The sequence below is a fragment of the Rhineura floridana genome, chromosome 6, assembly GCF_030035675.1.
Source record: "Rhineura floridana isolate rRhiFlo1 chromosome 6, rRhiFlo1.hap2, whole genome shotgun sequence".
In the NCBI taxonomy this organism is placed as follows: Eukaryota; Metazoa; Chordata; class Lepidosauria; order Squamata; family Rhineuridae; genus Rhineura; species Rhineura floridana.
Window position 1 is genome coordinate 85,490,908 of NC_084485.1, and position 25,903 is coordinate 85,516,810.

The 25,903-nt window shown below is 43.5% G+C and overlaps 2 protein-coding genes across 5 annotated transcripts in view; one reads left to right on the forward strand and one right to left on the reverse strand.

The window, feature by feature from the left end:
• RAD54L (RAD54 like) overlaps window positions 1-7,784 on the forward strand; it is a 23,900-nt gene extending 16,116 nt beyond the window's left edge. Inside the window, exons 13-18 of the mRNA XM_061632867.1 lie at window positions 2,029-2,139; window positions 2,250-2,373; window positions 2,608-2,686; window positions 3,568-3,747; window positions 4,609-4,772; window positions 5,759-7,784. Coding sequence (XP_061488851.1) covers window positions 2,029-2,139; window positions 2,250-2,373; window positions 2,608-2,686; window positions 3,568-3,747; window positions 4,609-4,772; window positions 5,759-5,960 — 860 coding nt within the window. The 3' untranslated portion in view covers window positions 5,961-7,784. The remainder of the gene's footprint in view (window positions 1-2,028; window positions 2,140-2,249; window positions 2,374-2,607; window positions 2,687-3,567; window positions 3,748-4,608; window positions 4,773-5,758) is intronic.
• LRRC41 (leucine rich repeat containing 41) overlaps window positions 6,161-25,903 on the reverse strand; it is a 23,642-nt gene continuing 3,899 nt past the window's right edge. For 2 of the 4 annotated variants that reach the window (XM_061632863.1, XM_061632866.1), the window contains exons 4-10: window positions 24,098-25,283; window positions 22,426-22,677; window positions 21,153-21,317; window positions 18,425-18,523; window positions 17,794-17,916; window positions 8,207-8,282; window positions 6,161-7,125 (exon numbers count right to left, since the gene is read on the reverse strand). In XM_061632863.1, coding sequence (XP_061488847.1) covers window positions 6,891-7,125; window positions 8,207-8,282; window positions 17,794-17,916; window positions 18,425-18,523; window positions 21,153-21,317; window positions 22,426-22,677; window positions 24,098-25,283 — 2,136 coding nt within the window. In that variant the 3' untranslated portion in view covers window positions 6,161-6,890. Of the gene's footprint in view, window positions 7,126-8,206; window positions 8,283-17,696; window positions 17,917-18,424; window positions 18,524-21,152; window positions 21,318-22,425; window positions 22,678-24,097; window positions 25,284-25,903 lie in introns of all 4 variants that reach the window. The other 2 variants (XM_061632865.1, XM_061632864.1) reach the window with 2 other exon arrangements.

Genomic DNA, 25,903 nt, shown 5'->3' on the forward strand with positions numbered 1-25,903 from the left:
TAAAAAAAAGTATCAAAAGTAAATTAGGGTTCACAATTTTGCCCCCAAATTCCAGGACATAGGTGTTTTTGATCTGAAGGATAGAGAAATAACAGGTTTATAGTTTCTGACTTTGTATTGGGGAAAGTGATGTTGCTGCACTATTATGCTTAGACCTTTGTGCAAGCATAACAGAAGCATGTTCTTGGAAAGGACTGGGAATATTTTTGTATACTGTCCTTGTCAGTCATTTAAGCTACAACCAAAGCTGCCTTCTTGGAACTCCCCAGTTTAAAAGCTAATCTGCTTTTGTTGCTTGACAAAGATAGAGTTTTACAGATTGGGGCATATGACATATTTCATGCCTTCCATTGCTTTTACTGGTTTTTCATAAGCCCTTGCATTTTGCTTCATGTTCTGGGGGGGACAGACAGACTTTTTCTACTTGAAGATTTTCTGTATTTAATGGGTGGGACTGTAGTGCCCCCTTCTGCACATGTGGTCTTTCCTAATGGTGTGTTTTCCTTGTTCTCTGAGGACAAGGTGTGCTTGGGCTGGTGCCTGGCCTTCTAGGCACTGAATACGGCTGTGGGAAACAGGCTTTTTGCTTATATTATATTGGCATAGTTACAGGGTAATATATGGCTTTTCATACCATCTTAGCTTTTGGACGGTTTTAGAAATATATTATGTTTTGAATCTTAAAAAAAAAATGTACTGCCTTCAAGTCGATTCCGACTTATGGCGACCCTATGAATAGGGTTTTCATGAGGCTGAGAGGCAGCGACTGGCCCAAGGTCACCCAGTGAGCTTCATGGCTATGTGGGGATTCGAACCCTGGTCTCCCAGGTCGAAGTCCAACACTTTAACCACTGCACCACACTGGCTCTTTTGAATCTTAGCGATTTCATAATTAATGCACTTTTCTATTGCATAATGTGACTATGAATTTAAAACCTTTAGGCATACTCATGCCTAAATGCTCTCTTGTGCTGTCTTTTAAATTGGGAATGCATAGTTTGGGTTTATATGAGAAATTAAGGCATCCTCAAATGCCAAGACAACTAGATAAGCTAGCAGTATTTGGGCCAGTATGGAACAGGGGGTACTGCTGGGTCTGGATGAATGAGAAGATACAGGTTCAAAACCCTGCTCGGCTATGGAACAGGCAAGTCTGTATTCAGAAGGGTATGAAAAGAATATAAAATTGTGTGATGATTTATTACCAGAGAAATGCTCTAAATCAAGGGTGGGAAACACGTGGTCATCCTACTGTGGTTGGACTTCTCTTGTAATCTCTAAGTGGCATGACTAATGATCAGGGATGATGGGAGTTGAGGACCACAGGTTCCCCATACCTGCTCTACAAAACAGTTAGTGATTTTATACTGTCAAATGTAAAATCATAGTTGTCAGACCATTGCATATTAAATACAGGACAAGAAGTTAAAGAGGAAAGCACAAAAGCAGGACTACAGCTGAACGTCAAGAAGACTAAAGTAATGACAACAGAAGAGTTATGTAACTTTAAAGTTGACAATGAGGACATTGAACTTGTTGAGGATTATCTGTACCTTGGCACAGTCATTAACCAAAATGGAGACAATAGTCAGGAATTCAGAAGAAGGCTAGGACAGGGGAGGGCTGCTATGAGAGAACTAGAAGAGGTCCTCAAATGCAAAGATGTATCACTGAACACTAAAGTCAGGATCATTCAGAACATGAAATTCCTGATTTTTATGTACGGATGTGAAAGACAGTGAAAAAAGTGGGTAAGAGAAAAATCAACTCATTTGAAATGTGGTGTTGGAGGATACCATGGACTGTGAAAAACACAAATAATTGGGTGTTAGAACAAATTATGAAATAATAATTTCATTTTTTGTTGAAAAAAAAAGAAAAAATTAAACCAGAACTATCACTAGAAGCTAAAATGATGACACTGTAAGGAAACAGTTTCCATCACACTAAGGCTGATCCTTCTGCCTTGTTAAATGGGAAGCTTGCTAACTCCAGTTCTGTGTAATGGCTCTTAATTTTTTTCTCTAGATCCTGCCCTGATCTATGAGAAGTGTGTGGAGGAGGAGGAAGGGTTTGCGGGTGCTCTGCAGTTGTTTCCTTCTGGCTATAGCACTAAGTCCTTAGAACCTCAGCTCTCAGGTAAATGTTCCTGCAAAAAGTATCTATATATTGGTGTGCAGATTACATTGGGAATTGATTTCTCAACATTGTATATAGTATTTGTACTTACTGTTGTTTTTTTCATTCAGGAAAGATGCTGGTTTTGGACTACATTCTGGCAGTTACGAGGAGCACCAGTAATGATAAAGTAGTCCTCGTCTCTAATTATACTCAGACACTGGACCTCTTTGAGAAACTCTGCAGAACTAGAAGGTATAATGACTTAGACATGAGTGAGGGAGAATCTAAGAGGAATTTTTCTTTTGGAGAGGAGAAACTCAATTGGTCTGACATCTCTGTAAAATGGTTCTAAAACTTTACTGAAAAAAACAAACCTGATAGTAAATTCACTTGTAGAACTATCTTATGTTTAAGAAGGTAAAACCACAGCTTATTTAAAAGCACATATTGGTATCATGCTCTTAATTTGTCCTGTTTCTCTGACAGGTACTTGTATGTCCGTCTGGATGGCACAATGTCCATTAAAAAGAGAGCAAAGATTGTGGAGCGTTTCAACAGCCTTTCTGTAAGTAAAGCTTCTAGGCCAGCGTTTCCCAACTAGTGGGCCACCAGATGTTGTTGGACCACAATTCCCATCTTTCCTGACCATTGGCAATGCTGGCTGAGGCTGATGGGAGTTGTGGTCCAACAACATCTGGTGGCCCACTAGTTGGGAAAGGCTGCAAGCTTCATCCTACAAACCAGGGCAGAAAAGGTTACAATGTAATATTACATTCAAAAAGTCTTTGGTCTCATGTATATTAACAATTTAGGCCAAAAGCTGTACCTCTGCTTGAAACAGATGTTGGCTAAAACACAGTATAATTGTAATGGGAAAGTATTTTCAGCATGAGTTTTCATGACTTGTACACAAATGGAGTTGTAACTTTAGTGGTGATATAGCTATATACTTTGGGGTATGATTGCTTCTTTGGTTAGTGATGTACTTTTCCCCTCCCCAAAAAAGTTGAGAACAATTTTTGTCTGGTCCTCTGGATTTAAGGAAACAAAGCATGATTAAAACAGAAAGAGAGGAAGGTTATCTGGAGATAGGAGGAATGCTGTGTATATAACTCTGTTTAGATTATCCCTCTAGTTTTCCATCAGTGGTAGTAAGCCTTCAGTCTTAATTATTAGCTTTCATGTATCACTGGCTGGAGCTTACACAGCCAAGTAGTATCAATCATCTTTGGCTACGTATACGTGGGAGTCCAGGTTTTAATTATCTTCACTACAATGTAGGAAGAGCCCAATGTGTTTAGATTGAAAGATTTATGCCTTATTGTGGAACATCTGTGTTTGTTCTGCATTTAAGATAAAAACATGGCAATTAATTTTAAGTGTTTCTGCATAAATGACCTATTGATTCAGCAGTGACACTTACTTTTAATTTCTCTGGTTCCCCAGAACCCTGAATTCATTTTCATGCTGAGTAGCAAAGCTGGTGGTTGTGGCTTAAATTTGATTGGAGCAAACAGACTTGTCATGTTTGACCCAGACTGGAATCCCGCCAATGATGAACAAGCCATGGCCCGTGTATGGAGAGATGGCCAGAAGAAAACTTGTTATATCTATCGACTGCTTTCGGTAAGACTTGAGCTGGATTCTGCAACCGTTTGCTACTGTCCACATCATAGAATATAGATGGTGAAGTCCAATTCTGTTGCAACAAATATCCAATTTCTGAGTACAAGGGCAGCTGATGTTGTAGTGAGTTAAAACCATTAGTGTTTCAGATTGGCAATGGTGGAGCCTGGTGTTTTTTTACCATTGTGTTGTGATAGTGGACATACACAGTACTGTAGAACTGGCTAAAACTTCATCAGGTCATAAACACAGGAAGTTCTCCAAGATGTAAATGTTATTGATTTACACCCCTTATTTGTGTTAGAGGTAGATCCAAGTGTGGGAAGGATCCCCCTCAGGATCAGTAGTTAGGACCAACATTTTGCTGCAGTTGCCTGAGAAGGAAGGGAAGCAACTAAATTCTCAACTGCTTGTGCATGATTTGTCCTGGCCCCCACCTTTCAACCAGGAGTTGAAGCATGTAGCACTTTATGGCAAGGGCTTAAAGTAGGTAAAAATACAGATTGAAACAGAATAAAAGTGGCCTAACTCTAGCTAATAAATAACACCCAATTTGACAGGTTAGCATTTTTTCCTCTACAGATGTAAAGTGTTTAGCCAAATTTCAGAGCCTTCTATTCCTTGCTTACAAGCTGAACAGGGCTATACTGAGTTGGTGTTTGGAGAGCAGATTTTAGGGAAGAGAACAAGGTGAGGAATGGTTGATGTTATCCTTCACTCTTGATCAAGATCTCAGTTACATGCATAAGGAGGCAATTGGAATATGGCAATCAGGTTCTGGCTAAAGAAGATGTACTGCTTCTAAGGATCTTCAGATCTTTCCAAAAGTTAAATGCCAGCCTTAATTTTGTCTCCTTTTAGACAGGGACAATTGAGGAAAAGATCTTCCAGCGGCAGACCCACAAGAAGGCTCTCAGCAGCTGTGTAGTAGATGAGGAACAGGATGTGGAAAGACACTTCTCTCTTGGGGACCTGAAGGAGCTTTTTACACTCAATGAGACCACCACAAGTGATACCCATGACAAGTAGGTATTGGAAAGGCCTGGGGTAACGGGTAGTTGCTTCACAGTATGTGCAGGGGTTGTGAGGCATAGGTGAAGAATGTATGTGTAGTTGGTTCTCTAAGAACAAGATGAGAAACTATACAAATGTTCCATCTGTACATGCAGCATGTCAGCCTACCCTGGTCCTACCTATGTACTAGGCTTAACATTTGGATATGGCCTAATATGTGTGGGCTAATCATCTTGTGACCTGCATACTTCAAGCCTTGCAATACACAAATGTGCCTGTGTCTGTTGGGACTCCACATGTGCAGCCGCCTATAGAAATGTCAAGTCCAAGATGTGAATCTCAGGCAGACATAGGCTAATGTGATCCATTATTCTGGCACCCATGCAGATTGAAAGTGTACATTCTTTGGTTTGTTTCAAATAGTTTTATTGGATTTTAATATTGTATGATTATATGCTTGTAATCTACCCATGGATGCTGTGGTAAAGGATGGGTAATAAAAATATTACACTGCCTTATATACAGTAGGGCCCCACTTTACGGCACTTCGCTTTACAGCGATTCGCTAATACAGCAGTCTCAATTAGACGCAATTAGACTAAAGTCCCACTCATACGGCGTTCCGCTTTTATGGTGGTTTTCGGGCATTGCGCACCATTCTATTCAATTAGTTTCGCTTTACAGCGGTTTTCGCTTTACAGTGGGGCGTCTGGAATGTATGAGTGGGGCCCTACTGTACCTGGAAAGATAGAAGAAATTGATGTTTTAATCTGAATTTCTAGTACAGATTCAGCTTTTGCTTACACAGACCTCTAATGGTATCATGTATGCATTTTCCTTGTTCATTTCACCTTGTAAAATAGAACATGCTTCCAATCTATATTATTTTTGGTTTGAATCTTTAAAATGGCAAGCACTTTAGCTCAGATATGAAAGCCTGGAGGTAAGTTATGTAGAGCTTCTGGTTGTTTTTAGCACAATGCACTCTTCATTGCAGGATCAAGTGTTGTCGCTGTGTGAATGGCCATCAAGTCAGACCGCCTCCAGAGGGCTCTGACTGCACTTCTGATTTATCCCAGTGGAACCATTGTGCTGAAAAACGTGGACTCCAGGACACAGTCCTCAAGGCAGCCTGGGATGCTGCTGTCACCTTTACCTTCCATCATCATTCTCATGAGGAACAACGGGGGATACTATGACCTTTGTTTGGACTGATCTTCTGAAACTCAAGCTATCTCTTAAGAAAGCAGATTTTTTATATTGATACATCTGTTGTCTTAATCTGCAACACTGAGGTAGCACTTTTTTCTTTAATGCATTGGAAGAATTATATTTCCTCTTTGGTGTTTGAAGACTACCTTTACAAAAACGGTGGGCCAAATCACTTGGTCAAATAGCATTGGACAAGCAGGTATTTAATAATTCTCTTACAAATATCAAGAATTATTTCTTAAGAACTTTTTGGCTTTTAACACTTGTCCTCTGATCAGTGCTAGAAAGCCCCTGGTATCATGAAGTCTGAGAAAACAAGAGGGCTTAGCGAAATACCCTCAAATCACTCATTTTGACAATGCCACTTTTGGAGGAATCTAGAAATGAGGCCTGAACAGATATTACTATCCCATATAATCATTTTGGAAATCTTGTTTTTTCCTAACGTATGAAGTCTATAAAACAGTGCATACTTAGGTATGACTGAAAGCTTTATGTTTCTGTAGAGGGAGAAACGTTCTAAATGCTAATAAAGTACTAGAAGTACCTGGGGGAAATTTAACTAGTAGTAACTAACAATGTAATCCTGTTCATGTCTACTCAGAAGTAAGTCCTACTGAATTCAAAAGGACCTTCATCGGACTGCAGCCTAAGGTACTCTTGCAACAACTACTTTCCTTTTTATAGTACCACCAATTTACTGCAACCATTACATTCCCCATAATAAGTCACTCTAGCTGTTTGAAAGTTCTGTTCTTACTATTTTCCCTAAAGTAATACTGACTATAAAAATATGCTTACTTACAAAAAAATAAGCCCAGCTCTAATTGCACCAGTCTAGGACAAAAGCAGGAAAGCTGAATCCTAGTAAATTAACTAGCCAGCTTTATTAGAAGATATTGTCCCATAAGTGCACATCACATCACACTGATATAGTCGGCAAAGGCCTGAGATGAGTCCCATGTGTCACTGACTACACTGCACATAGCTTTTAGCCGCCAAAGAGCCTCTTGAGCAGTTACAGTATCTTGGTCCAGCCAGTTCTGATACAGGCACAGCTTGATAAACTTGATTTGTTCTCCACGTTGGGCTATGTAATTCTCCAGCTTCTTGGCAAACTCCAGGAGTCCATCAGGTTTGATACAGTTGGAGCTGTAGGGGAAAAAAGTGGTTCTTCCCATCATAGTGACTATGCTTAGAAAGCACTTGGTTTCACATAACTATGTGCAATAGGAAAAGCAGACGTACGATATATAAGGACAGGAGTGGTCCTGCTCCTTAGACTGAGATGTAACTTGAGTGTTTGGAACATACAACACTAACAACTGTTAACTTACGCCTAAAGGCTTTAGTCAGACCAGCGAACAACATCAACAAAAGGAAGATAACTTTTAACTGTATGGCCAGGAGACCACAAAAGCCCAGTTTTCATGCTAGAAAGGAGAAGAGCTACTATTGTCTCTCCCAATTTCAGTAGTCTTTAAGCTTTGGCTTTGATAATAGGATTTAATCCATACCTTACATTTTATCTCAGATGTGCTTTTTTTTAGTTAAGTAAACAAAGGTTGTTATCTAACTTCTAAGCTCCCAAACAACACAAAATTGTGTAACTGGTGTACCAGAGGATAACTCCTGTTGTGCTTATTCTTTACAATAAAATTGTGTGCTTCTACGGCAGAGGTACCTGAAACCATGGATAATCTTCAAACTAGCAGAGAGTTTCTCAACATTTTTCTAGTATTGTGGGATCACTCTACTGGGGCAGTCAAATGTGCCTCACCCTTTTCAGGATGAAAAACACATGTAAGATCCATAAATTTTCAAAGAGGGGATTACCTAAGCACCTGTTTAAATCCTAAGAGTTTTTATGTTGATCCTCAAAGTGCTCTGTTCATAATATGAAAGCATTAAAATATATTTGAGGTTATATAATGACAAGTGTGGCATAATAAACTGTTTGCATTAAAAGACACAAAGCTACAGCCAGGTGCTAGAAGCCTACACACACTGGAAAGAGAGAAAGCCCCCCTGAGGTCAGAGGCCTTTATGTCTGACTAAAGTTGTGTAGGGTTGCACTTGAGGTCTACAATAATAGGGGGCAACAAAGGCACTAGCATCTGGTCTTTGAATCTAGGACACACTGGCTAGATTCAGATGACCTATTAGCACCTGGAGTTGGGTTTTCAATATGATTGCATAAGGAGGATCTCTATTCAAGGGAAATGAAACATACCTTACATCCAGATGACAGATGGATGAGGATGAATCTTCAGAAAAAATGTCTGCCAGGGCAACAAGCCTGTGATTTCCTAATTTGGGAGGGGAGAAGAGGAGAGAAATACAAGTTAAATACAAACTATGAGCAGATAAGCATGGATGAAATCAGGGACAGAATAACATTAAATGGAGGCAAACCTAGTGTGCAAATTTGCAAGATATCACCAAATAGGGAAAGCAGTTTGTGAAGATAAATGCTGGAGACTGGTTGCCCTGTAAGAAAAAATGTGCCTAATTTCCATTTCCATGTTATGTTCCATCTCCAACAGCAGGTGTTCCACTTACGCATTATAAAACAGTAGATATCCAAATGCTTATTTTCTTCTCTCTCTGTCCCTTCTTGTGTATTGTATCTATTAAACAGTAAGCCATTATGGAAGGAATCTAGAACCATAAAAAGAGTCCATCTTGTTCTCAGTTGCCTCAGGACAGCCCACAAGCAGAACCTCAATGCCAAGGTACACTCCCCACTTAGGATTCTCGGCAACTGGTATGCAGGGGTATACTGCTTCTGATGGTGAAAATAACCATTAAGAGTCTTACTCCTGAATTTGTCTAATATTTTAAAACCATCAAAGTTGGTAGCCATCACTACCTCTTGTGGGAGTGAATTCCATAGGTTAACTGCGCTGTGTGAAGAATACTTTCTTTTGTCTCTTCTGAATCTTCCTGTTTGTTCTCTTTATAAACTGCTTAGGCATATTTTCTAATTAATCGCTTAATAATGATTCAGGATTCCATCCAGATCCTGACCATAATTACCACATATCGGGCTAAAGATACTAAAATAGCATGTGCGTCAAGCAGAAGACAGGTGTGCTAGACAAGGTACCTGAATAACAAGTATATGCAGACATCTTCCCTTCTAGCTTCTCAGCAGATGGCAAATACTTTTTATTCTAAAAGGTGTTTAGGAAATAAGGTAATCAAGCTTTTTGTGACTTACTGCTGTGTTTATTTTCCATAGGAGGAATGCCATCATGTTGGATTATAGCTCGTGCTATCGTCAGAAGGCAAGAATGTTTCTGAAGTCAAGACTAGGGCGTCAAGCCCCTCCCACTCCCCAGTTCATTCTTGCCTTCGTCCGTGCAAGATCTTTAGCTAGTGACTAGATAAGTTTTTCTCTTTGTGTGATAGAGGTTGGAGTTTTGTGTACGTTCTTTCATCTCGTTCCTTCCCTCTGTCTCATCTCTTACCACGGTTTGTGTGTCAATTTCCTTGTCAATTTCTCGTTAACCCCCCTTGCCCAGGTGTGTGTTTTTTACTCCCAAGCTACAGAGACCGCGGCTGCGGTCTCTCTCCTCAGCGGGGCCAGGAGCTGCGGCGGCAGCCTCCGCCCCCCCCTTTTTTCTACCGATCCTCCTTTTGTGCCCTGACGATTAGGAGCCTGCGGCTGCGGCTTCTTTCGTACTTGATTTTCTCCGGTCCCTTTTGCTGTTTTCCCCTTTGTGCCCTGACGATCGGGAGCCTGCGGCTGCGGCTCCCTTCGTCGTTCATTTTTACGGGCGGCGCTTCATTCGCCCGTCAGGAGCCTGTGTCTGCGGCTCTTTGCCTTCCCCTTTTGGCGGCTCCTCTTGTTTGGTGCTTTGCTCCTAGCCTAGGCAGCCTCTTAGACCGCTGCTGCGGTTGGCCTGTTGGCCGATTTTTCTTTGACCTCGGGAGCTCGCAGGCTGTACTGCCTTCTTTCTGGCGTTTTTTCTAGCCTAATTCCACCAGCCGCGGTTACGTTTTTTCAGTCCCGCCGCCGTTTAACTACCATGGCGGCTCTCTCTCTTTTTACAGTTAAAATTCCTAACCACCATTGCTCATTGCGTTTTCCAATAGTTGTTGCTGGACAAAGTAAACGCCAGTAAACGCCATTCTTGTTCAGTTTTCCCGCTCTTTCTACGGGCGCCATTTTAATGGCCGTTTTTTCCCGTTCTCTCTGAGAGTCCATTAGCATTGCAAAGGGTTTTTTTTCCTCTCACGAGCTGGGATTAGCGCAATACAGTTTTCTGTCAGTTCCCTGTGTGTGATCAACTCCCTGTCTATGTGCTGCAGATAGGAAGTTCCTTTACTAAACCAGTCTCTACAACTGCCTCTGACTACTATTGAGTTACTGTGCTTATCTGCACCAGTATAAAGACTCTTTTTGCTGCAACACTGCTAATACTTCACTGACTGTGCACCAAAGCTTTTGATACTGTGCAAACCTGTGCAATATTACCTTGTACTTCAGTGTACATTCTGACCCATCGTGACAGTGTACCTACCATCAGCCAGTGCATTCTGCCCCAGTCGTGTGCCGTGTACTGTGCCTGTTCTAAGACTGTTCATAGTGTACATTCTGCCCCATCGTGGCAGTGTACTTTGCCATCTGCCAGTACAGTCTGCCCCAGTCGTGTGCCGTGTACTGCGCCTGTCCGGGTCTGTGCATTCTGCCCCAGTCGTGTGCTGTGTACAGCTACCCTTAATATCTATATGATGGCAGAAAAGCCAGAGACAACCCAAGCAACCAAGCCGAAACAACAGCTAGTGACAAGCCAGATGACCAAGCCTAAAACCCCTAAGGCGGTCAAACATAAGCACTCAAAAGCGGTTGCCAAAACCAAACATCTTAGCCACTGCACAATCAAGTGGCCCTGCTATGTCTCTGTTCCAGTTCCAGAGGAGTCCAATCATGCACAGTTAACTACTCTCTTTCATTCTCTGGCTGCTTCCTCTGATGAGGAGGACTTTCCTGGATTTCCTGTACAGCCAACGGTCAGCCAATCCGGAGCTTGCTCTTCTTCACTATCTGTGGGGCTGTCTGCAGTCCCGCCTATCCAAGAGCAACCATGTACATCTCCGGGACTACAGCTGTCCAACGACTTCATTACACAACTTCAGGGCATGCTGTCCTTTTTTGCTCAGAGGCAATCATCTTCACAAGTTCCCGCTACCCATCAACATAGAGGGGTACAACTTGTACACAGCGAGACAAACCCATCAGGTTCTCCAGACCCGTTTGACGTTGCCAGGGGCAGGTTCGTTGATGACGCCTCCTTTGATGAACAGTCCGCATTCGCGCTGCAAGACCAAGGAGATGAGTGGAGTGACCATTCGGAACCTGAACAGGATACTTCATATCGCCTCTTCGACGCTTCAGATTACCAGCCCCTGGTGTGCAGAGTTTTGAACACCCTTGGTCTTCAATTTACTCCAACTGCAGCTGCCACTCCCGCTTTAAAGGGAGCCAGGGTCTTGAAATCCCCCACGCCAGCAGAAAACTCTCCCTGTGCCAGACCCCATCGCTAAACTGGCCAAGGACGAATGGTCCCACCCCCTACAGGCACGCCAATTTAATAACATTGCGGACAGGCTTTATCCTTTGGCCCCGGACTTCTCTACCAGACTGGCTGTACCTAGCATTGACGAGCCTATCTCCAGTTTAGTTTTCAGGTCCCTCTTGCCACGGCAAGGGGACTCTCATCTAAAGGATGCCACTGAATGCAGACTGGACTTTGCTTTACACAAGACCCATGAGGCCATTGCCTTTTCTATGCGTGCATCCACGTCAGCCTCTATTTTCACCAGGGCAGCGATGATGTGGTTAGACGACCTCATCGAGGACCACAATCCGGATCCTGCCTCCCTGCGCAGATCGCTACTAAAATTGCGTAAAACAGCTGCTTTTGTGGCCGATGCCACCTTGGACGCGAATCAACTAGCAGCACGCGCCCTGGCGGCTCAGATCGTTGCCAGACGGACCCTCTGGCTTCATCACTGGCAGGCTGACTTTACTGCCAGAGTTAATCTTTCATGAGCACCTTATGCAGGCTCATTACTTTTTGGGGAGGAGGCATTAAGGGCAGTGCTTGTCGACCCTAAGGACACTCGGAAGCCTGTCTTGGCCACCGTCAAAAACGTCGAGCGTAGACCCTTTAGGCGTTTCGCTTCATATCGCACGTCTCAGCCCTTTCGGGGAACGCGGCCCTGGGGACGAGGCCGCGATTTCTCAGTATCTGATTTCCGCTCCACCAGAGGAGGCTGGAATAGACGTTTCCCCAGTAGAGGTCAGTACCAGGGCCGCAGAGGCTACTCAACGTCCTCATACAGGGGAGGGTCTCGCCAACGCAGACAATACTAATGCAATACCAGTTGGGGGCAGATTGCACCTATTTGCCGAACGTTGGCTACCCCTGACTCAGGTCCCATGGATCAGAGACCTTTTTCATTATGGATATGCAATTGAGTTTTGGGCAATACCTCCAAACAAGTTTCACCCCTCCCCTTGTCCCAGGGCACTAGACAGGCACTGCATCATGCAGACTGTGATACATCACCTTTTGGACATAGAGGCGATAGAGCCAGTCCCTGTGATGTTCCTGTATTAATGTATATATGGTAAGTGCTGTTTGTATAGGAGATACATGGTAAGTGGAATGAAAGAGGAGGGGGGAGTAAATGGGCAGTAGAATGCTGGATAATTGGCTGAGTGTTTAGAATGGCTGAGAGTATAAATGGAAGGATGACAGTTAAATCTGGGTGGACGTGAGTGGGTTGTTTTCGTGGGTTTTTGAGAGGAGATTGTGCGGAGAGTTGGTGGATGTGAGGAGAGTATGGAGTTCGGATTAATACTAAGACAAGTACCAGAAATAGATGAAACCATATGCTTATGTGCCTTTATAAAGTAATCTTGTTATCTCTGTTATTTAATAAAAACTATATTTGGTTTACCGAAGGCCTGATCCTTGGCTGGGGTTATACAGACCAGAAGGGAGGGCAAGGTGCTTACCAAGGCTGAAGGGAAACTGTAACAATTGGTGGCAGCGGTGAAGGGAAGAATATAACACCACAAGTATTCAGAGCAAACCAGGATCATATGCTTTATATATAAAGATCAAAGGGATTGGGGACAGCTTAAGCACTCAGTCACAGAGGTAACCTGATAGAGAGACTCAGGCAGAGTCTCTGGAAATACTGGTTATAGGACGTGACTCGTGGTGCTGCCTAGCAGGGGGATCTGTAGAGATCTGTGCTAGAGCGGGGACAGAAACCATAAAAAAGGACATTCCGGACTGGTGGAGTCCCTGGTGGTGCCTAGTGACAGGCAGTAACCACGAGCAGGTAGGAACCTGACAGGGAGAGCCAGGGAAGGGCGTCACAGTCCCCACTACAGAGAGGTCGGAAGGGGTGTATTCCCTCCTATTTGCTGTGCCTAAACGCGATCTCTCATGGAGGGCGGTTTTGAACCTCAAGTTCATTAACCATTTCGTAAAGTATCGCAGGTTCAAAATGGAATCCCTCCACTCCATTACAGACAGCCTGCAAGAAGGCGACTTCCTTGCCTCTATCGATCTAAAGGAAGCGTATCTCCATGTCCCTATTTGCATAGACCACAGAAAATTTCTTCGTTTTGCCTTTGGCTCCCAGCACTTCCAATACCGAGCAATGCCGTTCGGACTCTCGTCTGCCCCGAGAGTATTTACCAAAGTGCTACTTACCCTAGTGGCTTACCTCAGGCTTCAAGGTGTCCATATCTACCCTTATCTGGACGATCTTCTAATACGGGCAAGGTCTAGGGAGCTGACTCATCGTCATCTAACGCTCATGCTCCATGTCTTACAGGACCACGGCTGGCTTGTCAACTTCGACAAAAGCCATCTACAACCAACCCAACGCCTGCAGCATCTAGGGGCAATGTTAGACACACTGCAAGCGACTGTGTTCCTGTCCCCAGATCGCATCACCGCTATCACAGACATCACAAGGTCTCTGATGCACAAAACATCTGCAGACGTCATGCTTTTAGCCAGGGTTCTCGGAATGTTGGTGTCCACCATCCATATTGTGCCATGGGCGCGGGCACATACTCGCCAGCTACAGTGGGCCCTGTTGCCATTCCAACACGATATTGCCAACTCAAACCATCGAGTAATCCCCCTGAGTCCCACACTGCGCTTATCATTCCGCTGGTGGACAAGGGTACAACATCTCACCCAAGGCACTCTGTTCAGAGAACCCCACCGGACTGTCATCACCACTGATGCCAGTCTCCTTGGTTGGGGAGCCCATTGCAACTCCCAGTTCATCCAAGGAGTTTGGGACACAGCAGAGCAAGCTCAAAACATCAACTGGCTGGAGCTAAAGGCTGTCCACTTAGCTCTGCTTCATTTTCAGTCTCTCTTCCACTTGGACCATGTCCTCATTCGAACGGACAACACATGTGCCAAATCTCATTTAAACAGACAGGGAGGCACCAGGTCCAGACCTTTACAGAACCTAGCTTCCCTCATATTCGACTGGGCAGAACAGCATCTGCAATCCCTCAAAGCAGAACATCTCAGAGGGATTTGGAATGTCACGGCAGATTCGCTAAGCAGACAACAAGTCTTTCCGGGAGAATGGAAACTTCATCCGACTGTGTTCCACCTTCTCCAGCGTCGATTCGGCCCCTTCTCAGTCGACCTGTTTGCTTCCAGTCGCAATTGTCAACTACCCAGGTACTTTGCTCGATACCTGGACACGACAGCGGAAGCGGTGAATGCGCTGTCACTGCCGTGGCCAGAGGGACTACTATACGACTTCCCTCCAATACCCCTACTAGCCAAAACCTTGCGGAAGGCACGTCGCGAGAGGGCACAGCTGATACTGATAGCACCATTTTGGCCCCGTCGACCGTGGTTCTCGGATCTCCTTGCAATGTCGGTGATGGATCCCTGGCCACTTCCAGTCAGGCCAGATCTCTTATCACAAGGTCCAGTCTGTCATCAGGACCCCAAGTGGCTCAACCTAACAGCGTGGCTTTTGAACGGGGACATTTGAGATCGGCTGGCCTGTCAGACACTATTATAGACATTATTTTGGCCTCGAGAAGACCATCCACCACTCGTATATACCAACATACGTGGGTAGCGTTCTCTAGGTGGTGTCAGTCCCAGCACATTGATCCTTCCAAGGCTACAGTACTACAAGTGCTACAATATCTTCATAGGGGCCTCATGTTGGGACTTAGACCCAACACATTGCGTCGACATGCGTCCACTCTGTCGTCCATTCTTTCAGTATCTTCCACTGATAAACCTATTGCATCACATCCGTTTATCAAACGCTTCCTTAGAGGCACTGCTTTACGATCACCTGCTGTAGTTCACCGTTTTCCATCATGGAGTTTGTCAAAGGTTCTGCAGGCCTTACAACGTCCTCCGTTTGAGCCACTCAGGACTGTGCCTTTACGTATGTTGTCTTTCAAGGTCCTGTTCCTGATTGCGATTACATCGGCAAGAAGAGTCTCGGAACTGGGCACATTGTCTTCTGCTCGCCACCTCTGTGTCTTTCACAAGGATTCTGTTGTGTTGAAAACTGATCCTTCCTTCCGTCCCAAGGTCGATTCAGTTTTCTATTGCAACCAGGACATTGTTCTTCCTTCATTTTGTCCGAATCCTACACATCATTTAGAGAAGGCGTGGCATTCGTTGGATGTTCGGAGGGCTCTCAAGACCTACCTCTCCAGGACCCAGGATATACGACAGACTGAGTCTTTGTTTGTATCCTTTAATCCAAGGTCTATGGGGCATAAAGTAGCTAATTCCACCTTATCCCGTTGGTTGTGTGCATGTATTACCTTAGCCTATGAGTCCCTTAAGCTCCCAGTTCCGCCTAGTATCACAGCTCATTCCACTAGGTCAGCAGCCACTTCGGCTGCTTTTGCTACCAACGCTCCTGTTGCTGATATTTGTAGAGCTGCTGTTTGGTCTACTCCACACTCGTTTATAAGGCATTATAAAATAGATCGTTATGCCTCTGCCGATGCCTCCTTTGGCAGACAAGTGTTGCAACAGGTTCTTAATGTCGATTAGCATGTGGGTGGTCCCTCCCTGTTATGGGCTGCTTTGGTACATCCAACATGATGGCATTCCTCCTATGGAAAATGGACCATTGGTCTCACCTGAAGGGTGATTTTCATAGGAGGAATCCCATCATGACCCTCCCAGTTGGAGGATACCTAGATATTTTTGGGATGGTTTATATATTACAGTTACGTTATTATATTATATTATAGTATTATATTACATTTTCATTTACTAGTGAAGTCGAGACTTATTACTGTTTTCGCTACGTTAGAGTCATTTATTTTGAATATTACTATTATGTTATATTCTTGCTGGTAGGCCCGTTGGTTTTTTCTCCGGCAGGTTTAGATATATCTCTTAGACTCGCTGCGAATGAACTGGGGAGTGGGAGGGGCTTGACGCCCTAGTCTTGACTTCAGAAACATTCTTGCCTTCGGACGATAGGACGAGCTATAATCCAACATGATGGGATTCCTCCTATGAAAATCACCCTTCAGGTGAGACCAATGGTCCATTTTATATAGAGAGAGAGGTATATAGATAAATAGATATATACCTCTGTTTTGTTAATCACAATTACGTTCATATATTTTTAGGTGATACACAGATATTATAATCATTTGCTTTCTTAATATATATTTTTTTATAATTCACAAACCAACCAAAAACAAATTTTTGAAAAAGGAGTACAGAGATGATTTAGCTATATATTTTGTAAATAAGATTATTCAATTTAAATTATATTAAGCTGAAGAGCCATGAGTTAAGTGGCTGGTGGAAGTATTTATAATTTCCTTTTTATTTTAATACTTCAGTTTTTTTTAAAAAAATGTTACAAACTTTGCAATCTTGTGATAGAAAAGTAACCCCAAAATAGGTTAAATAAACAAAATAAAATAGCTTTATTTGCTTCCTTTTGTTTAACCCAGCAAGGGAAGGACCAAAGTGATAAATCAAGAACCACCCTAGGACTGGAGAAAAATTCTTCACCAGCCTCAAAGAGCCTGAGGCAGAGATCCCATATTGAATCTGGCAGGAGACCTAGCACAGCTCATAATTACAAGTGCCAAATGGTAAAACCATAGTAAAGTGGCAGCACTCAGGCCTGGTCTACACATGCAGCATAATGAGGCAGCATGAAGGACTGTATCACTTCAGGCAGCAAATGAGCTATATCATTTTTAATATTTCCCCATATCAACAAACAAAAAACCCTCCCTGCAAGTAAAACCCCAGCACAGCTGGCATAAAAGTTCTGACCCAACTTGATCTTTGTTGTGCTTGGCTTTGCACATAGTTTTTCTTCTTTAACACAGGGAAGCATTCAAATGGAGGCTCCCATCTACCACTACATTCTGCTGCATGTGTAGCCCAGGCTTACAGTAGCAGCTGATAGAAATGGGCGCTGAATGATGGCTTCTAAGATGAATGGCACCATTTCTGTCCTGGGTTATTCTGAAACAGACAATGAATTAAACACACAATATATAGAAGCTATATTGAAGAATTAAGCATTCAGGAGCAAAGACAGAAAGGGTAGACAGTTGGACAGGCAAATTGCTTTTCCTCTGGACAACCTTCACTAACTTACTGTGGCATTACACGGGTAATAGCTTTTCCTGAAGTCCTCACCTTGAAGGACAGGAGACAAGAACACCAATATTCTTGATAGTGTGAGGTCCCTCCCCACAAGATGGAGAAAGTATTCCAGGACAGTTGCTATACACACCCAGTCTATTTCCAGGGAGTCTGAGGCTCTTCAACGTTGAGTTTTTCTTCACAACATCTATTATTTCAGACAGGAGCTCAGCAGTACAATTTTCAAACAGACGACAAAATGAAAACGTGATTTCTGTTGCAAGATAAAAATGAAGATGTTCCTCCTTTCTATGGTTTGAAATTAGATTCTCTGAATTCATTGCCAAACAAAGTTAGCACCAAAAAGTGAAAGCACAGTGTTATCTCCTGAGGAGATTTAACTTAAAAATATAGTTACAATGGGTGGTATATGTAAGGACTCTTCCTTTTTCTCTGTCTAAGCCTTATGCCCTGTTTGAATTCCTCTCCTTCTGCATGGAGTAACTTTCCCCCTACAATGCACTATTACTGTTTTCTGGCCTACTCCTAAACCTCCATCAGGTAGAGCTTCAGCACTATATGGAGTTCAAAGCAAAGGGCTGCAAAGCAAAATGCAGATCTTTCCTCCACCAAATTATTAAAACGACATATCACAGTCTTTGAATTATGATGACCACAAAACTTACAGGCCTCTGCAGAAATATATATTTTAGACTACATGCAACAGTGGTCACAGATAAAAGCCATTACCAGGTTGGGACAGACAAGTGTATTTAATGTACCTTGAAGGATAGGGTCTTGTAACAGAAAGAGGACTTCTTTTGAGTGGCCAGAAAGATTGACATCATGAAAGCTTAACTTCTTTAGGCTTGGGCTGTACTCTGCAAGGCAAACAAAATCTTAGAACAAAAAACCCTGGAGCCTTTATGCTGCTTAAAGTTTTCCTGTTCAGAAACATGCATATTGTGCAGATTTATTTCAAAATGTCATTAAAAATGTTTTAGAGTTTAGTTCTGCCTGAAGTTCACACAACAATCTTGTACACCTAGCTGAGTGGGGGTAAATACGTTATTATCTCTGGCAAACTACTCACTTCTCTGCCACCATTGTGTCTACTCAGTATTGTCCAGCGATGCTTTTGTGGGTGGTCCAGGGTCTTGTGGGCTCTGGCCCTACACTGGATCCTGAGCCCTCAGTCACTCACTGTGACATGTTTGCAAGGTACTTTGCAGATAAAATAGCCTGCATTCAGACTGCCTTGGACTTCTCATTAACTACAGTTGTGCCAGATGTTCCCAAGGCTTCCAATGGTCATTTTTCTATGGATACTTTTCAGCTTATCTGAACTACGACAAATCGGAAGTCAATATTTTTATATATTTTTTCTTTTTTTATTGTATTATTGATTTGTGTTTTTTCTTTTTGTATTGTTTTGGTTTTGAAAATTTGAATAAAAATTAATTGAAAAAAAAATACTTTTCAGCTTATAAAGCCTGAGGATGTGGACAAGACTCTGGGAGATATGAGGGCCACTACTTGGTCTCTTGATCCTTGCTCATCCTGGTTAATTAAATCTGACAGAGGGGGAGTGGCTGGCTGGTTGGCATATTTAATTAATACCTCCCTAAGGGAAGGTTAAAGAGCCAGTGTGGTGTAGTGGTTAAGGTGTTGTACTACGACCTGGGAGACCAAGGTTCGAATCCCCACACAGCCATGAAGCTCACTGGGTGACCTTGGGCCAGTCACTGCCTTTCAGCCTCAGAGGAAGGCAATGGTAACTCCCCTCTGAATACTGCTTACTATGAAAACCCTATTCATAGGGTTGCCATAAGTCAGAATCGACTTGAAGGCAGTCTATTTCCATTCAAGGGAAGGTTTTATGCCAACACTGTTGAAGGGAAGGTTCTATTACAATGTTGTTACAGAAGCCTTCATTAGACCCTGCAGATCTTAACTTCCACCCAGTCTTTAATTTCCTCCTTTTGGTCAAGGTGATTGAGAAGGTAGTGGCTGCTCAGCTCCAAGCTTTCCTGGATGAATCTTATAGACCCTTGTCAATCAGGCTTAAGGCCTGGTCATGGGATAGAGACTGCCTTGGTCGCCCTGCTTGATGACCTATGCCGGGCATCAGACAGGGAGGGCATCCCTATTGGTGCTCAGTGGCTTTCAATACCATCGACCATGGTATTATTCTGGGCCGTCTAGCTGGGATGGGGTTGGGAGGCACCATTTTACAGTGCCCCAGTCTTAACTGACAGACAGGTCCCAGAAGGTTGTGCTGGGAGACTACTGCTTGACCCCCTGGCCACTGGCCTACACTTCCCACAGGGTTCCATCCTATCTCCCATGCTCTTTAACATCTATATGAAACCACAGGGAGAGGTCATTCGGATATCAATATGCTGATGACACACAACTATCTCTCCCTACTGCCAGATTGCAGGGAGGGAGTGCTCATCCAAAACTGGTGCCTGGAGATTGTAAAGGGCTGGATGTGGGCTAACAAACTGAAACTTAATCCAGACAAGACGGAAATGTTGCTTGTCAAGGGGGAAACTGCCAGGGATAGGGTTACAACCTGTTCTGGATGGGCTCACACTTCCCTGGAAGAAGCAGGTCCGCAGTTTGGGAGTATTCCTGGATCCTGCCCTGCTGCTTAAATATCAGGTGGCTGTGGTAGCCAGGAGTGCTTTTGGCCAACTCACACTGGTCTACCAACTGCACCCGTTCCTGGAAGCAGCTGACCTGGTGACAGTAGCACATGCATTGATGACATTTGAGGCTTGATTACTGTAACACACCCTATGTAGGGCTGCCTTTGAAAACTGTTTGAAATTGCAGTTGGTTCAAAATGTGGCAGCCAGAATGTTAACTGGATCGTGGAGCAGGGAGCATATCACCCCTGTGCTTTATTGACTCCACTGGCTTCCCATTTGTTTCCAGGCCCAATTCAAAGTGCTGATTCTGACATTGAAGCCCTAAAAAGCCTTGGACCAATGTACCTGAGGGACCGCTTATGCCCATATGTACTAGCCCGTGATTTAAGATTGGCTGCCCTGGTCTTTTCTGTGTGCTTGGAATGAAAAATGTCAGACTGGCAGGCACACAGGAGATAGCTTTTTCAGCTGTGGCCCCCAAGCTCTGGAATACCCTACCCCCAAAAGCCTGCTCTGCTCCCTCCCTGATGGTTTTCTGGAGACTTCTGAAAACCATCTTGTTCCAGAGAGCCTTTGGGAGGGACTGAAGGTAGAGCCTGACACTGATTTTATCCCCCCCTTTTTAAGTTTTTACTTCTTTAGTCCCTTTTAATATCACTCCCCTATATTTCCTAACTGTATTTTACATATTTTTATCTGTTTTAATGTTTTTGTGATTTTATTGTGTATGATTTTATTGTTAGCTGCCCTGAGTGCCCTATTGTAAGGTAGAAGAGCGGGACAGAAATATTTTAAATAAAAAAATAAAATATCCAGCTATGCAACAGACACATTTGCTTCCATCATATCATACCTTTGAGTGCATGCAGGAGAAGCCCAACCTCTTGGGGGCAGGAAACTGCAACGCTGTCTAGAGAGAGGCTCTGGAGAGATCTTGAGGCCTTTAACACAGGTATCAGGAGACTTGTTTGAAGAGGTTCTCTGGGGAATCTGATTTCAAGATGCTCCAGGTGGCTCTCTAAATGGGAGAGAGGAAAGAAAAACACATTATGGTTTCATTAAAGCAAGAAGTAATGAAATAAGTCACACAAGTGAGGGAAAGAGTGTGCACTCAAACTTGCTTATTCCTCATCCTCTACACTATTCGTTTGGACCAGGGATGGGGAACCTATGGCCCTCCAGATGATGTTGGACTACAACTCCAATTATCTCTGACCATTACCCATGCTGACTAGTGCTGATGGGAGGGAGTCCAACAATATCTAAAAAGCCAAAGGTTCTCCATCCCTGGTTTGAAGGATGGACTAAACTGAGCTAGGAACAGAGCTTGCCTACACATGATTCACAGATTGCTGTCCTGAAATAACAACCCATGTCTAAAACAAGAAACTCCAAGGTGTTTCAGTGTTATCCATCAGGGCTAACAAGTCTGCTCTTATTTGCATGATCTGTTCTAGAATAATGGCGTGGCTATTATTTCTACTTAGAGGCTCAATTCTAATGTAACTTTTGTGGTTTCGTGATGAGTAATGATATGAGCAAATGGACCATCAGCTAAGCGAAGCATTTAAACTGTGAAATAACCAGCTGTATGATATACATGTGGTTCCCAACTGGCAATGCAAACCCCTTTGTGCTAGGGTTGGGGGGGGATTAGATCGGGCAAAAGCATCCCTCAACCCAGCCTCAGTCAGCTGCCTGCAGATGACACAAACATCACTCCACTAGTGTGGAGCTCTCCCTTCCAGCCCCAGAATGTGCATATGGGCAGAATATTATCTGTAGGATCCCCATAGGTGGCAGCCAGCAGAAAGCCCAGAAATTGGGCTTTCCTGGGATAGGGCTGAGCCACTCTGGACCTGTTAGATTTCAAGCGAGCCCTGCTTCTGTTATGTGACTGCATCAAGGCTGTTTGCTGTGCTAGCTCCAGCCTGGTGCAATGATCTGCCTGCTCCTCTTTTCTGTCCCAGCTTCCTCTGTAAAGCCCCACCCAGAGTGGGATGGTAGCAGTAGGATTACTCTCTAGCATAGGAACATTTCCACATAATTGACACAATGATCTCACACATAAAAGAAAGAAAATTGCATATTTTATAATGTTTGGTTGGAAACGGTCAACGCTTTACCTGGAATTTCTTCTTCTAAGGATGATGAGTCCAAGCTCTTTTCTGGCCTGCCTCGCTCTGTTGAGGTTTTGAGATCAAAGCTGACCAAGAGGGTCTGAAGCAATGGAACAGCACTCAAAAAGGAGTGAACAAGATTCATGCAGGGGACATGTGAGAACATGTCACTGATGCGCACCACGCGGAGGCGGTAGTCATTGTGGTGGGACAGGGCCCGAAGCCCAGAGAGGATACTGAAGATGCCGGGTCCTAGGCCTGGAACCACATTTTACAAGGCAGAAATAAGACATTGAAAACACACAGGAAAATGATTACTTCACTTGAAACAGATGCACACCTTTTTATCTTGTACAAGCTTCCAACTGAAGCGCTGGAGAACTTCACACCTACTCTGAATTACAAAACTAGAACTCTTGTGATTATGAAGCTTGCTAAGGCCCTTCAGAGATTAAAAACACTAGCTGTGTCAACCAATGGTTAGGTGGGTAGCTTTGCAATTTCTGCTAATTAGTGCAACACCAGAGACCCTCAAAGCTTTGTCAAATACTGCTTGAATGTCCCTAAGCCATAAAATAGCCATTGTATCCCTTGTACACCTAGAGCACTAGTAAACAGTGCTGGGCAAGTGAACCTACTATCAAGCATGCTGTCCTAGTTCCTGTTTCAAGCATGTGATGTTCCCTATGACTGCCAACACCCCAGGCCTCCCTCCACCACCTCTTCTTATATGAGCAACATTGTACTTTATAAGCAACCACTGTTCTAGGTAATAAATCTGGGATTCAAATATGGAGTAACAAAGGATGTTCCCATAAACTTGCACTGAAAGAGTGTGCATACATGAAACTGGAGATGGAAAGAGATCTTAGGATTGCTTTCTGAAGCATAGAAAGCTGTCCTTAAACTGGTTTAGCGGTTATAAACTAGGACTTAATGAAATGAAATTCCTTTCTGCTCTCTCGCAAAAGTCCCTCCAATCAAATACCCCATCCTGAATAAAGCATGTTTTGCCAACCCAAAATCAGCAATGTTTGTAATATTTCCTTTAGAACAGGAATGGTTAACCAGCAGACTGTAGCCCATATAAGGCCTCCAAAAATGATTTTATGGTCCCCAAGACCCCCCTAAATTTGTCATTTTCAGAATTGTTTTATTTTTTTTAAAAAAGGGATTACTGACTCCTCTTGTGGTCCCTTGCTGTGATACCATTAAGCCAAAATATTTTTGTCCCCACCCATTTTCCATTTTGAAAAAAGTATTTATAAAAAAATAAAAATCTTTTTTTTTTAAAAAAAAACGCCTTTTTACTTACAGTTCCTATAGGTCTCCCACTGTGATATTGTTATGCTAAGTGGTTTCTTGTGGCCCCACAAAGCTTCCCCTGAATTTCTCCTTTTTAAAATTTAATAATGAAAAATAAAATGATAAAAATTATTTAGAACCGTGCAGAATACCTGATGGAAAAATCTTTTGGAAGGTAGCCTTGAGAACTGAAGTTCTCATTAAGTCCACTTTTATACTTGGCTTACAACCCACTTTGTCATGTGGCTCCCAGAGGGTTGATTATGGGTCAATGTGGCCCTTAACCCCCAAAAAGGTTAGCTGCCCCTGCTTTAAAAGATCAAAACAAACTGCTTAAAAATGCCTGGAAATAAATGTTTGGTTTCTCACTCACCATTCAAAGACAGAACAAGTTTTTCTAAAGACACCCAAGAGCTCAGCAGGTTCCCCAGCATCTGGCATGTATTCATGGTCAGAGAGATGGAGAACACTTCCAGTGTGGACACACTTCGAAAGTGGCCAGGTGTTTTCAGAAAAGTGGTCCCAACAGATTGGGTTCCCTCTGAGCAAACAATACCAGAACCACTGGCAGACTCTGGTGGGAAAAGGGAACTGCTAACATGATCCTTTTCCTCCTTGGCATTCCTTCTTTTGCTACGCAGTGGTTTCTCCTCCTTTTTCCTCGCAATTGCAAAAACAAAGTCATAAAGATCGTCCGACTCTGTAGTGGCTTTGCTGGTCCTCCAACGGCAGCTGCGCTTCTTTGCTGTTACAGCCTTGTCCCTCGTGTGTCGTTTTTCTGAAGCAGGGCTATCATGAACTGTTTTTGCTGGGATAAAGCTGGCAGGTCCCTCTTCAGCACTGTAATTCTCTGAACATGAACTGTGCTGCATTCTGTTTTGGCTACCCAACCTGCATCTGATCGGTACTTTAAGAGTCTTGCTGCTAGTTCTGGCCAACTCTACAGCATTTTCAAAGCCCAGAAGAGATTCTTGTGACACTGTGGGCAACAGTTTCTCATTCCTCAGATCACTATTGTTATGCCAGGCAGCTGCTGATCTATGAAACAGCTGCCTTGAACCCCAAGGGGGCTTATGCTCTTGGCTCTGGTCAACACATTTCTCTCTACAGAGATGGCAAAGGTTTTCTTGGTTCAGCAGTGATTTTCCAGGGTGCCAAACCCCAGCACTCATTTTGAGAATGAGGGCTAAAAGTGCTGGGTCAGGGTCAGGCCAAGAATACATAGAGAGGTGGTTCACAGCCCCATGATGAATTAGGCGATGAAGGAACAAACTCAACTGTTGCCTTGAAGAAAGACTGGAGGAGAGGAGGTGACGGAATGTCAAGGATCTGAGGGAGACAGCTAAGTTTTCCAGGACACCCTGATTGTGTTTGGCCATGAGCTCTGATATGCCCTCAAGCATGTTGTAGATGGAAAGCTGGGTAACATGCTGTGAAGTGTGTAGCAGGGGCAAAAAGCAAGGATCCCTTAGACGCTGGTGTGAAGACACGTCCAGGATTCCACGCAGCACATTTGAAAAGAAAGTTTCAAGAAACCTTTTTCTCCAACACTTGATGCTCTGCAATCAAATTGAACCAAACTACCATAAACACCTTGCGATTATCTGTGTGTACTCAGGAGGAACTCTAATTAGTTCCAATCAGACATACTCCCAAGTATGTATACACAGGAATCCAATCTAAACCAGGGACAAGGAACCTTTTCCAGCCCAAGCTCCATGTTCCATTGTAGGTGGTATTCCAGAGGGGCACATGTCAGTAGGAATATTTCAACCACAACAAGACAGATGAGCAGGGGAGGGTTGCTTGGAGCACCTGCCAGCAGCAGCACCCAACCTGCAGCTATCCTTGGTGGTCCTTCCTCAGGGGAAAGGCCAATAGGGCAAGATGTGTTAGATACGGCTACTATACATAAGGCGCTGGGGAGGGAAATGTCAGGAGGCTGCATGAAATTAAGCGTGTGTGTGTATGTGCACATCTGGCCTTGGGCCAGAGGTCCCCAGCCCCTGAGTTAAATAGTCTCAGTTTGTGGAAAACAGAATAAATGAGACGCTGGTCTACCTAGTTAGGTTAGTACTAAGGAATTTAAGATGAGGATTTTATAAAAACGTACAGTTTCTTTACTAAGATGATTACCAGCCTAGAGCCTTTGGTGACCTCTAAGATGAGCTGCAGGCAA